Genomic DNA, 12530 nt, shown 5'->3' with positions numbered 1-12530 from the left:
CCTTGCTCTCCCTGCACATTTCCATGTGTTTTGTCCGCATTTTCTGGATTTGTGTTTAGCCAGCATCCAGGAAACACAGGGAAAACATGTGGAAACGTGTGGGGAGAGCAAGGCAACTTGGTGACCACGAGGAAACAGCCAAGCATAAATGGCCCTTGAGTACCAGGTATACTTCACCCCTAATTTAGTTTCAAGGGATTCAGAATGCCCCCTTTCCCTGCTCTTTTGCATCTCCCCCATACCGATACCCATCTTCTTATTTCATAGAGCTGCCACAGAATTCCCTAACAGCACGAGGGAAAGAAGGAATCCTTCCTCTCCTACATTCTGCTTTGGCCTCAGAGGAACATGGCTCTGGAACCCAACTGGGAAAAGAAGTGCAGAGCAGATCTACCCTTTTTCAGCCATGCAGCAAACTCTCCCCCTCACACTTGAGAGGCACCAACCTCGCTAGGAGCACTTGCTGTGGTCCCCTCCCAACAGCAGCTGACCCTCAAATGCACAGCTGCTCCCAGAATCCTGGTTCTCTATATACTTGGTAATTGTGTGGAAGTTCTCATATTCTCATCGTACTGCAAGTCCTTTCTTTAGAACATGAAGGATGGGGTTCCAAATCTGCTTCTGGATTGCTCTCAGGCATATCTGCCTCAGGAAGCCTGGCAGAAAGCCTAGGAAAGTTACCACTAAGGCAAGGCAAGACAGGGGGGCAGTTACCCCACTGTGTTTCAGACAGCATTTGGTCTGATCTCTGAAGTAATTTTGTTCATGGCCAAGTAACTGGTCTGCTCCAGGGGTGGGTGACTTTTTGGTCTGAGGGCCATTTCAGGGTCTCCATCTGCTTTTGCCAGCTCAGAGTTGGATACCAGCCAGCACTGGATGCCTGGAGAGATGGTATTAAACTTGGAGCCCTTAAAAGCAGGCAGAGGCTCAGATGTGGCCTACTCTCACACTCAGACACTCTCAATAGCTTCTGGCCCCTTAACACCTTTTCAGGGCTGTTGAGCCACTAGTCAACGCCACAGTGAGCCAATGCTCCTGACCTGACACATTCGAAAGCAGCTCGAGGGTGGGCGTGCAAGCCCTCGTGGGCCATTTGTTGCCACAGGCTTCAGTTTGCCCACATCCTTTCTACATGATCAATAACTATTGTTATAAACCATTAAACGAACCTAGGCCCTTTGGTATGCATGCCCAAAGGTGAAAATCCTTTTGTTTAAAAAGAGATTTCTCTTTGACCTAGTTTGACAATATTGCAAACATATATACCTGCTAATAACTGTTGAAAAACAAAAAATAACCGTCAGAAATGCAATGTCATCTGGAACACTCCAAACCAGGGGCTTTGCTGAGTTTCTTCCCTCCTAGCTGAGATTGATGACATGGGTTAGCAGTTTCTTCACACAAAGAAACAGTTTTGATCATGCACTGAGGGAAAGGATCTTCAGAATGACCCTTCAAATAATAGTTTTGTGTAGGGTAAAAAAGAGTACCCGTATTTCTTTTTGGTTCCCTCCATCTTGGAGGAAATGTGTTTAGCTTCAAGTTGCTTACTTGAGGGGTGCAGATTCCTAAATAATTTTTTAACAGTCCTTTCAGTCAACACAGTTGGGGTGTGGAAATATTGCTGAAAAGATGGATCTATGCCACGATACAAAAAGGGATAATCTTTAATAATCTTACGGAACAGCCATTACAGGGAAGTGGGCAGAACATTGAACCAGGACAGAGGGGGCATGGTTCAAAACCACAGCTCAGAATTTTTGGCAGGTGCCCTGTGATGGAGGGGTGAGAAAAATGTATTTTGCCTCATATACTGTTATGCCTGTGGATGGTGAGGCTGTGTAAGAGTAACCTGTACAATAATAATGTTTTTCTGTATAGGAAAGTTGCTCCTATCATAAGAAGCTCCACTAGATCAAGTCAAGGGGGGTGGGGGTCCATCTAGTCCAGCATTCTGTTTCCCACAGCGGCCAACAAGAAGTTCTACATGTAGGACAAAGGAAACCAAAGCAGCAGGAGGCCTGCTAGTAAAAATAAAGTGGCAAAAATTAACTGGAAGGAAACAATCCAAATGCATCAATTGTATTAAAAAAAATTCTTAACAATGGGAGTTAAAAAATGGGAGGCTGGACTATTGCAGTTTTCTCCTAGCTACCATGCACATTAATGTTCAGGAAGAAGCACTATATCCACCCTGAGTGCTGAGTATGGACACTCACATTTCTGGCAGTAGATGGACTGACTCGCCTTTTGTTTTGTATACACCCGAGAGAATAATGGGGGAGCAAGTGAAACACAGCTGTCAAATAGGCATTTAAAAATTAATATTAATTTTTTTTTGAATTATAGGGAGGACATAATTTTCATTATCCCGAATTTTCAGGAGTGTCACTGACTTGGCAATTGTTTTGGGTATATTTTTTGGATTCCTCAATTTCAGGACCATTGTTTTTATTGCCAGTCTCTCCCATTTCTCCCCTCCCCACCCTGAGGCAGCAGGAACAGGGAGGAAGGGAGCGAGAGAGAGAGAGAGAGGGAGCATGCCCCAGCAAACAGCTGTTTGGCAGAGTGTGTCTGCTTTAAATTTTAAAGAGCTATTATATTCAGTGGTGGTAGACTTGGTGCTTTAAAGTTTAAAGGCAACAGCTGAGAGTTAGGGCACATCCTCCCTCCCTCCCCCACCTATCTTGTGCCTTTCCAAAACCCTCCCAATAAATTATCTTCATCCTGAAATTTCAGGAGTGTTTAGGCTCTTTTCAGATATCCTTGAGCTGATCTGAAATAGCAAATTTTGAGTTTAATTTCAGCTTATGTATATCTGAAAGCACACCCCTACTGTCAAGTCACTGGGACTTAAGTGCCATCCTTTAAGTCAATGGACTTGGAGGGGTGTAACTCTGCTTAGGATGACACTGTTCACTGCTGAAAAGCTGCTCTAATGGCTACCATCTCTTGCAAAGGCTGGTGAGACAAACCCTTGATCCACACTGAAGATGAAGGGCTTTCAAGGGGTGAATCCTTGCCACAGCACTGTACACTGCTTCTAAGACTTCTTTACTAACTTCAGTTTCTATTATTTACAGCACCATCAAAGTGCCCTTGCCACCAGAAGTTTACAATCTACAGGATAACATAAGGGGTATATCTGAGGAATGGAAGAGGTGAGGGTAAAAAGGGGATGAATAAGTGAAAGTGCCATTTAATGACCCCAAGCTTGGTTGCAGCTGAGCAGGAAGACTGCAGGCTCCAGAGGGCAAACAGATGCATAGGAGGACGGGGTTTTGCTACCTTTTGTAGTTGCACAGAAGATGGGATTTTAGCAGATGCACCTTTCCTCACCCCTGGATTGACAAGATGTCCTCCTAAAACCTTTTAGTTTCACATGACAGAAGAATTGTGGAATTCACTGCCAGCTGATGTAGTGATGGCCCAGAGCACAGATGGCTTTAAAAGGGGGTTAGACAGATTCGTGAAGGATAGATCTGTTAATGGCTACTACCAATGATGAGTAAAAGAAACCTCTGCATTCAGAAACCCAAGGCTAGGTGGCAACATCAGGGAAGGGTAACCTGTAGGCCACTGTGTAACACAAGATGCTGGGTTAGATGTGCCACTGGTCTGACCCAACAGGTTCTTCTTATTAAGTGGATGCAAAGATATAAGAGGACTCTATAGGGTGAAATGAAGGACTTAAAAACCCCACTGATTGAGATCGAAGCAATTAGCATTCAAAGATATCCTGAGCCTCCAACCAAGCTCTATTCAGTTATTATGGGTGGGGGGAGTCATTAATGTGTCAATCCCCCTTTAAAACCAATTTAAGCTAGTGACAATCACCATATCTGGTGATAGTGAGTTCTATAAGTTAATTATACACAATGTGAAAAATTCCTGCCGTTCTTCTGGCCAGAAATTACCGCCAATCGATTTCAATGGATGCTTCCAAGTTCAAGTATTTTAAAAGAGGGAGAAGAATGTTTTCTTTCCCTCCACACTTGGCATAATTTTATGATGCTTATGAAACTATACATGGTTTGGAGACAGTGGATGGAGAGAAATTTTTCTGCCTCTCCCTGACTCCCCCCCCCCACTTTTGGTGCTTGATTGTAGATGAAGAGATCGACTGATTGTTGAGAACGCCTAACTAGGGACTGGTAGAGAATCCTCTGTTTGTTCCTACCGCCTCCTCACAGCGAGAGCACATTAGACAAGGTCATTATGTGGCACAAGCTGGATGCTGCTGGTGCACATGGGCAACAGAGTCACCAGGGTTACTAAAAATCTATCTCATTAACGACTGGACCTCATGGCATCGATCCCATTTAGAAAACGGCATAAACACCCATAAATCCCTTCGCTCTTTAGCTGAGCTCAGAAATGCTATTTAAGTCCCTGGTTCACCCCACCCCCCTCAGAATAAGAAATGATAATAATAATAATGCAAAATAATAAGCCAACGTTTATAAAGCCTATGCTGGGAAGAGAAAATTCCACGTGGATTTTATTTTTCAAAAACTTTACTAAGCTTATAATTCAATAGAGTGAGGACTTCTTACGCTTCCTTTAATACTTTGATTAAAGGTTTGGGGTTTTCAAAACAGTTTTGTTTGTAAAGGTTTGTAATAAATGGGGAAGGTTAACTCTTTCATTGCTGACTGTAAAATGAAGCCCAAATTTCCACATAGCTGCTAGCAGAATCCTGGTGGTCTCAAGGAACTGCCTGAAGAACCCTTACTGCGTGGTTGGTTTACACCTGTGGGAACAGCCCAAGAGGACAGGGTCTCCTGCTTCTGTCAAGATAATGTTTTATGTGGACCTGAGAGATGGGGAAGGGCTGGAAGAGATGGAATGCAAGGTGGAGAGACTCTGGTGAAGATCTGGGGCTCTGAAGCTAACCCCCATCTCAGAAGGAAGGCAAAGGGAAGGAAGGAAGCTACCAGCAACAAGAGGAACAAAATGCATGTTTCAACAGCTGCTGCCAGCAGGCCACCTGAAGCAAGATTTGAGTGACATTGGGTGCAGTGTAACAGGGGCAGGCTGGGAAGTTCAAATAGTCCAGAAGCCAGCCACAAGCTACCAGCTAGTGCTGCTGGGGCCATTCAGCTCAGACATGGACAGCAATATCAGCAATGGCTGTTGGCTTACCCGTCGCCCTCCTGCATTACTATCAATATCCCTGGCCAGATCTGAGCTGAATGGCAACTATAGGCTTTCCGAGCTTCTGGAGTTTGGCTCTGCTTGCTCTTGGCTGCTAGTCATCCTCCAGGAAATAGCCCACTGGGAACTTGCCCAAGTTAAATGGTTAGTCTGCTCTGGGGAAGTAGATTTTGCTAGTTCTAATGCCCCACCTATCCTGTATCTAGGTTGCTAGCCAGCAGCTGGCACCAGGTGGGAGACTAGGGGTGTGGGGATATAGAAGGTGCCATTGTGGCGATGGCATAATGTCATTTCTGGGGCGAACCCAGGAGTGACATCATGCCACTCTAGGCTGAAATGGCAATTATTTGTCTTATTTTTTTCCCTACTGGCCTACTGAGCTGTGGTGAGGGTCAGGGGCTCAAAGCAGGGGATCCCTGCTGGGGTCGGGAAAATGACAACCCAACTTGTATCTCTTTGTCCCTTCGCCTATCTGTTCCTTTGAACCCCTAATCCAGTCCTGCGTGAGAATTTTTCTCAGGATCAGACTAGACTTTTAACAAGCCAGGTTTGGGGTTCCCAACTTGCATTTCACACAGTCATACAGGAATTGAGGAGAGTTGCTTTTTAAGGAACCATAGCCAATTTTGCTTGGGGGTGTGGCATAGAGGGAGGAGGGTCTCCAAAATGGGACAAATATTGTCCCTGGGGTAATTTCTGCATGGGAACATGGTGTGAGGGGAAGGCAGGAGCTCCTTGCCATGCTTTAAGAAGCAGTTGCCTGCAGCTCTAGTGTGGCTGTGGGGAAGTCAGACCTGACTCGCTAAAAATTGTAATGTCTAGTTTTAGCCTCAATCTTGTTACAGGGTCAAACTGCTTCCTAATCAATACTGCCCAAATGACACTGACAGTTTATGAAGGATGAAAACGTTTCAGTATTTGCAGAGCAATGAGGCCCACCCACAGATGTCCTTACTGTGTTATATCTCAACCAGGTCAGGCTCAGGAAAACCAGCTGTACAAGTAAAGCAGCAAAAGCCAAGCATGGATCAAACTGTCATATTAAAACCAACCTTTCCACTGAGGAGCTCAGGCTACATACATGGCTCTTCCCTTCTCTATCGTCATAAGAGCCCTGTGATGTAGGCTGAGAGAAAGCAACTTGCCGGATATCACACAGGGAGATTCATGGCTCAACAGGGACTTGAACCTTGATCTCCCCATATTTTACTCCGACACCCTAACCACTACAACACCTTGGCTTCAAAATAGTGGTACTGATTTGATGGCACACACAGTGCTCCCAAGAAACACAGCACCTATCCTGAAGAAATTAAGATTTCCTTTTTGAATTAATAAGATGATAAATTGCTGTCCAAATACATATGGTGCTTTAAAACATCAAAATATGGGCAGGCTGCCTGTGTGACCCTCTTTTCCATTCTGCTGTTTTTTTGTTAGTGGCACTCAGTCCCTGAGTTTTTAATAGTTTTTCATACCTTTGGCTCATGGGCTGATGCTCCCAGAAAATTTTTAAGCAGCTTCAGGGCCAAATGAAAAACTCCTGTAGGTCAGATGTGGGCCAACATGCACACCTTTGGTGTAAACTCTAAGAAGTCAAGGATCTCCCAAATTAGTCCTTAGAGCTGTGCATATTGATAAACCTGAACCAAAAATAAACCTGAAATTAGCCATTTCAGCAATATTTGGGTTTATTTTTGGCCAAATACCAACACATGGGAATCTGCCTAAAGCCGAATAAGCGATTCCCGAAAAATTGAATATATATTTGCCTTTTTCGGGTTTCGGCTATTCGCTTTTGCTCATATGCATGACTCTGTACCTTCTCCCATTTTTCCAACTTTGACTGGTTTTGTTAGGAAGAAAAAGAGTTGGTTTTGATATGCCGACTTTCTCTGCCACTTAAGGAAGAATCAAACCGGCTTACAATCACCTTCCCTTCTCCTCCCCACAACAGACACCCTGTGAGGTAGGTGGGGCTGAGAGAGCTGGGCCATGCAAAGTGACCCAGATATGAACGGAGCCCCCAGACTCTGAGGTGCCAGCCTGCCAATCATCTCTTCCTCCAATCCTTGGCAAAGCTGACCCTCTGAACCTGAAAAACAATTGACAGATCGGCTCTCGCAAATGCCTGGAGGATGGGGGTGACCCCTTTGTGGGCCCATAAAATTGGACCCCCTATCCCAAACTTCACCAAACTTCAGTGTCTATCTAAGGAGAGTCCCTTGCGGCTATACTGCAAATTTGGTGACTCTACCCCCAACAATGCCCCTTCTGGAGCCTCAAAAATAAATTCCATAGACTATAATGGACCTGAATGGTTTTGAGAAACCCGGAAATCAAACTGAATACCATTTGCAGGTATGGGTATTTGGCTTAATTCGGGTTTACCAAAAAAAATCAGGCCCAATAAACCCGAACCCAAAATTTACCATTTTTAAAAAAAAATTTGCATAGCCCTAAGTCTGTATCCAGCTAAGGATACACAGGGCCTTTCCCTATCTTCTGCTTAAGAGTTGTGTGCTCTCTCAGAGAGGAACTGTGCTCATTATTGAAGATAACCAGCTATTTAGCCTCCTCCTTACCTAGAGGACTCTTTCCACTCCATTTCTTCTCCATCATGCTGTAGTGTGTCCATCTCGGTGAACAGCGTGGGGGTGGGAGGGTCGTCATCTTCACCCAAGATATAACGGAGTCGCTCGGCAGCAGGAGACACTGGGCCAAGGAGGAAAGGAGTGTTAATGGGAGGCAGCTGCCACTCATAGCTCACGATTTTCAGACCAACCCAGTCTAGAAAATAGTGTCAAAATCACTGAATGGAACAAAATTTCAAGCTAAAGAATAGCAAGGGAATAAGGAATAAGATATGTACTCAAATTGGATCTTGAGAAATCCTACACTGACCCAAAGGGCAACTTTCGGTGGCATTATTTTTAAGGGCGCCAATGAAACGGCATGTTCAAATGTCACAGAGGGTGCTTAGGTTGTACCAGGTAGAACTTGAAAATGGCAAAAATGTCTTGGACTGACCGTGACCTCAGTAAACAGTGCCTTGAAATTTTAAGCAGCTGCATGCTTCCCTTCCTTATACCCACCCCTAAGTGCATGTCTGCATTACAAATGTAAAACTAGATAAGTGGTCTAACAGATAGAGCGGTTTCCTAACAGTTAGAGTGGTTCCTCAGTGGAACAGGCTTCCTCGGGAGGTGGTAAGCGCTCCTTCCCTGGAGGTTTTTAAGCAGAGGCTAGATGGCCATCTGTCAGCAATGCTGATTCTATGACCTTAGGCAGTTCGTGAGAGGGAGGGCACCTTGGCCATCTTCTGAGCATGGAGTATGGGTCACTGAGTGTGTTTGGGGGAGGTAGTTGTGAAATCCCTGCATTGTGCAGGGGGTTGGACTAGATGACCCTGGTGGTCCCTTCCAACTCTATGATTCTATGATTCTAGGGTCATAGCTCCCCCCACCCAGGTACTCTGGGAGTTGCATTTCTAAAAGGGAACATGTGATTCCTAATGAAGTGCGTTTTCAGCACTGTCACTGAATTACAGTTCACATTTGTCATTGGGTACCAGACAGGTTTATAGTATGCTGACAGGAAAGCCAAGTGAGCACACAGAATCAGTCATAGATCTGGAGGTGACCAGCAGGCCATCTGCTCTAGATTTCTGCTCTGACAACAGATTGGACATTCATCCATTTACTACTACCCCGTCAATCGGCCTCTGCAGATGAGAATGTGCCTCAAACAGAGAGTAGATGCCTTGCAGATCAAATATATCTCTGTGATTCACGAAACTGCATAAAGTCATCCATACAAATCACATGGCAGAAGCCCCCAAAATAACACACTCTGAAGTCACTGGCCAATGTGAGCTATGCAAAAATTCCGTCCAGACCTCAGCCACTAACACGAGAATCAGTCAGATGTTGAGCATGGGTACAGATCATCTACCCAACCATTCTTCTTAAATGAAGTTCCAAATAATCTGTGACTTCAAAATATAAATTTCTCTTCAAACCCGGAAAGCACATTATTACATTGTGATCTCTAAAATATGTACATTTTTCACTGTTGCACATCGTACTATCAAAATGTCAGTGATATTTATAATTCCATGATTCCAGTTGTGTAGCAAAGTTTTCCCAGCACATCAGATGAATGGACTGTTTGCAGGATAATAAGCTCTCGAGGTAACAACTCATTAAAAAACAATATGCCTATTCAGAGCCCATCAGGCTGAAGTTTACTTGCAATTCATGCCAAACTCCCTCACACAACGAGGGCTTGAAATATGGAACAACTGGCAACAACCCTGCGAGAGGAAGCTGTGTTACCAGTTCAAAAGGTCACTGCCTTAATTTTATTGCCCTGTGGAGATACCTTGGGGATAGGGTTGCCAACCTCCAGGTACTAGCTGGAGATCTCCTGCTACTACAACTGATCTCCAGCCAATAGAGATCAGTTCATCTGGAGAAAATGGCCGCTTTGGCAATTGGACTCTGTGGCATTGAAGTCCCTCCCCTCCCCCAAACCCCGCCCTCCTTAGGCCCTGCTCCAAAAATCTTCAGGCATTTCCCAACTTGGAGCTGGCAACCCTACAGGCCTAAATTTTATATGCAAGTGATCTGGCCTTCTTTTATATGCAAGCAGGCTGGCCTTCTCTAAAGCCAGGACATCCTGTCATGTAAGGGCCAGTGTGGGCACACTGCATAGCCAATGCCAGTTCCTACACCTGTTTGCTAAGTGGACCAGTTAGGGAGGCAGTTTAAACTCAGGAACTCCGTGGACCTGGAAGGCAGAGATTGGAATCCACACATCATGGAATATTATGCTCTGTTTGTGTTATCACAATCATTTGCAGCTGGATTTTCCTGTCTGGACAGCTACAAAGGATCACTATAGTGCAACAGGGCTGCAGCATCCAGCCACGTGTGGATGCAGCTAAGGAGGGGGAAAAAATTCTCTCTGACAGCAGGAGACATTGAAACAAGCATGACTTGGAGCAAACAGCCTGAGGGTTGATTTCAGGCATCATGTTGCCCCCCCAGCAAAGCCCCCAACTCAGACCTGTGTAGTAGTAGCACAGATCTAGGAGATAATGTCCAAAGTTTCCCGCACCACTGACGGCCAGGAGTACGCTGAGCTCCTCTGGTACACCAGCACCTACTTCGTTGTGCTACCCCTAATAGTTGCTTGGGTTGCTTGAGCCAAGAGCCACCCCTGCATTCGTCTCAGCAACATTTGACCGAGTTTGTTCCTTCCCTTGCCCCAAGTGGCTCAAACGCATTCCTTGGAGCCATGTGAAGGAGTTGGAAAGAGATGAAGACGCTGTCTGGCTGCCCACTCTCTTGCTTAGAACAAGCTTGCAGGATTTTCTTGTAAATCTCCATGTTCACATGGCTTTTAGATCTTTTGGCAGCCTGGCAGGGCAACGGTATTGCACGAGTTGGTATGTATGTTCTTTGAGGGGCTCCTGGGCTCCTGCTTAAAGTTTGATCATTTGAATCTTGAACAAATACTGCCCTCCAAATATTCTGTTGGATGACAAGAGATGGCTTTCATCGCTGTTTTGGGAGGAAGACTGATGCACCTGTAACCCACCAGCCTGCCGATTCATGCCTCAGGATGAAATGGCTATCAGTGACTGCATTTATTTGCAAGGATGCTTGTAGTGGTTCATGCTGATTGTGCCTCTAGTTCTTTGCTGTTCCTCTCCTTGTGCATAAGCAAAAGGAGTGAACTGGAACTGAAGGGAGGGGTTAGGGTTGCCTACTCTAATTTCTGGCACCTAAGTGAAGCTTTCTAATTCAGGGGGAGCTTCAAGGAGGTCTGGCAGTGGAGCCAGGGGGCAGTTTTTGGTAGGTTCAGAGGTAGGTAAAAGGTAAAGGTAGTCCCGTCTGCAAGCACCGGGTCATTACTGACTCATGGGGTGACGTCACATCACGACATTTACTAGACAGACTACGTTTATGAGAGGAGGCTGAAGTTGGTTCCCAGTTCGTTCCCTATTCCCAGTTCTTTATTCACATATCAAGAGGGTGTTTGCCATTGCCTTCCCCAGTCGTCTACACTTTACCTCCAACAAGCTGGGTACTCATTTTACCAGCCTCGGAAGGATGGAAGGCTGAGTCAACCTTGAGCCGGCTACCTGAAAACATTGGGATCGAACTCTGGTCATGAGCAGAGCTTGGACTGCAGGACTGCAGCTTACCACTCTAAACTAAAACAAGCAATGGGGGGTTGCCCCTCTCTTTTTTGACAACTAGCTTTAAAAACAACAACCCTGCAAACAAATTGCTGTTATTTCTGTTCAAATGGCAACCCTAGGAGGAGGTTTTGTCTTTGTTCTCCCTCTGAAACGCCGCTGGTGCTGAGTTGGTCCACTGTGAATCACAAGAGCAGAGCCATCTCTTCTAGGATAGTTTGTTCATTGGATCTGGGGTGCGGAGGACCTGATTAGATGCTGGACATGGGCTAGTTTCCAACCCAGCCCTTTCAAGTGAAAAAAAGAGATTAAGCAATCCCAGATCGGTCTCAGTGCCTACAGTCTATTTTACTGAAAGTGGGCTTTGGCTCCGTTTTAGCATGTTAGCAACTAATCTATTTATAGAAATGTCTTTGTTTGGAATCCTGTTGAAACTGGACACCAAAAAGGAGGGCCGCTTCTACTTGCATGTGCTGGTTTCCTCCCACATAGAGAACCATGGCCCCAGAAAGAATAGGATGTTCGTTGCATTATAGTTTATCCTGATTTCCTGACTAAGAGCATTAAAGTCACACCATCAGGCCTACAGTGATGTCGTCAAGTATTTACTGGACTTCAAAGGCTTGGCAAATTTATTTCTGACCTAAAGATTCTATCACAGGAGTACCCAAGTTGGGACAAATAGGATTTGGAGCTGAAAGGATTTTAACACCCCCTCCTCTTCAAAGAAAAACAAAGCCGGAGGCTTAAAAACAGCATGGTGCCGTGGTTGAGAGCGGTGGAATCTAATCTGGAGGACCAGGTTTGATTCCCTGCTCATGAGTGGTGGACTCTAATCTGGAGAACTAGGTTGGTTTCCCCAACTCTCCACATGAAGCCTGCTGGGTGACCTTGGCCTTAGTCACAGCTCTCTCAGAACTGCCTCAGCCCTACCTACCTCACAAGGTGCCTGCTATGAGGGTGGGGGAAGGGAAGGCGATTGTAAGCTGCTTTGAGACTCCACACAGTAGAGAAAAAGCAGGGTATAAAAACCAACTTCTCTTCTTCTAATGAAGGAGGAGCAGCATTTCTGATTTTTTTGTTCTACTGGCAGCATATCAGTTGGCTGGCAAAATCATGGAACTAGTTTGGTGTCTGTGTTACAAGAGCATTAAAAGGCTCAAGC

The 12530-nt window shown here is 45.3% G+C and overlaps 1 protein-coding gene across 1 annotated transcript in view; it reads right to left on the bottom strand.

The window, feature by feature from the left end:
* Nucleotides 1-12530, bottom strand: part of SLC4A5 (solute carrier family 4 member 5) — a 76535-nt gene that overhangs the window by 47290 nt on the left and 16715 nt on the right. The window contains exon 3 of the mRNA XM_056860998.1: nt 7743-7872. Coding sequence (XP_056716976.1) covers nt 7743-7872 — 130 coding nt within the window. The remainder of the gene's footprint in view (nt 1-7742; nt 7873-12530) is intronic.

The sequence above is a fragment of the Euleptes europaea genome, chromosome 14 (genome assembly GCF_029931775.1).
Source record: "Euleptes europaea isolate rEulEur1 chromosome 14, rEulEur1.hap1, whole genome shotgun sequence".
In the NCBI taxonomy this organism is placed as follows: domain Eukaryota; kingdom Metazoa; phylum Chordata; class Lepidosauria; order Squamata; family Sphaerodactylidae; genus Euleptes; species Euleptes europaea.
Note: the sequence above shows the minus strand (reverse complement) of the source record. Positions and strands in the feature narration are given on the sequence as shown.